The sequence below is a fragment of the Cajanus cajan genome, chromosome 4 (assembly GCF_000230855.2).
Source record: "Cajanus cajan strain Asha chromosome 4, NIPB_CcT2T_4, whole genome shotgun sequence".
Classification (NCBI taxonomy): domain Eukaryota; kingdom Viridiplantae; phylum Streptophyta; class Magnoliopsida; order Fabales; family Fabaceae; genus Cajanus; species Cajanus cajan.
In genome coordinates this window covers 59216070-59217398 of record NC_138520.1, presented here as the reverse complement: position 1 = coordinate 59217398, position 1329 = coordinate 59216070, and the positions used below count along the sequence as shown (strand labels likewise).

The 1329-nt window shown below is 48.6% G+C and overlaps 1 protein-coding gene across 1 annotated transcript; it reads right to left on the bottom strand.

The window, feature by feature from the left end:
• On the bottom strand, positions 1-1083 carry LOC145957406 (uncharacterized). The gene is made up of 2 exons (XM_083073656.1): positions 616-1083; positions 1-390 (listed from the first exon to the last, which is right to left on the bottom strand). The coding sequence occupies exons 1-2, from the start codon at positions 1081-1083 to the stop codon at positions 1-3; spliced, it is 858 nt and encodes a 285-aa protein (XP_082929782.1).
• Between the last annotated feature and the right edge of the window lie 246 nt (positions 1084-1329).

The following is a 1329-nucleotide window of genomic DNA, read 5'->3' as shown; positions in this document are numbered from 1 at the left end:
CTATGATGAACGCTGCTCGTCCAGTGGATACATGGGTATCTGATTGTACCCAGAATAAGCATCAAGGAAGCTAAGTATCTGATGGCTTGCTACCCCGTCTACCAATGCGTCTATGTGTGGCATGGGATAAGCATCTTTCGGGCATGCCTTGTTCGGATCTGTGTAGTCAGTACACATCCGCCATTTGCCATTGGCCTTCTCGACCATTACCACATTGGCCAACCAAGTAGAGTACTTAACTTCCCTGATAAATCTCGCTTGAAGTAGCTTGGTTGTCTCTTCTTTTATCGCTTGGGCCCTTTCTCCTCCCCATCTTTCTTTTCCTTTGGGCGATGGGCTTGGCGTCTCGACACACTGAGAGGCGGTGGCAGTGAAAGCTTGGGTCAATGCCTGGCATATCGATAGCTGTCCAGGCGAATAGGTCTGAGTACTTCACAAGGATTTGCTTGATGTCTCTTGCCTCGACCTCTGACAGTTGGGAACTCAAGTAGGTGACCTGTTCTTTGTTTCTCCCGAGTTAAAATGGGGTTGTTGTCTCTATCGGTTCAACTCGGTCGGATCTAGCTCTAAGCTTATGTCCGACCCGTCTTTGTGGGTGTCTCTAATCACATTAACCTCCTGCCGAGGCTTAGGGGTAAGTGGCATCTTCAGACTAGCGAAGTAACATTCGCGAGCTATTTTTTGATCGACATGCAAGGTGATCATCGTGCCAGCTTCGGATGGGAACTTCATGGCTAGGTGTGGAGTGGACACAATGGCTTGAAGCTTGTTCAATGAGGGTCGTCCCAGCAAGATATTGTAGGAGGTGTTTGCGTGCACCACTACATATTGTACTTTAACCCTTCGTCCCTCTCGTTCGTCCCCGAAGTAAGTGTATAAATCAATTGTTCCTCGGGTATCCACTCGTTCGCCCGAGAATCCGAGTAAGGGCTCGCTGTAGGGTACCAATTCGTGCTCGGGAATGCCCAACTGTTTGAAAGTCTTCCAATATAGAATATCGGCCGAGCTCCCTTGATCCATAATCGTCTTCCTCACAATGCAGTTGTTGATTTCCACACTGATTACCATTGGGTCATCTTGCATCGGGTCGACTCCTTGGAAATCCTTGTTAGTGAATGTGATAGGTGGCATATGAATCGAGCTCGTTCGTTCTACCCCTTTTATGTAACGAATTTCTCTCAGGTGTCATTTTTGGGACGACGAGGTTCCACCTCCTCCCACGAATCCCCCAGATATCGTATTTATTACTCTTCTCGGTTGATTGCGGTCTCGCGGCTGATCACTCCGCTCGTGGGACTTGCTACGTTCCTTGTGCCTATACTTCGGAGG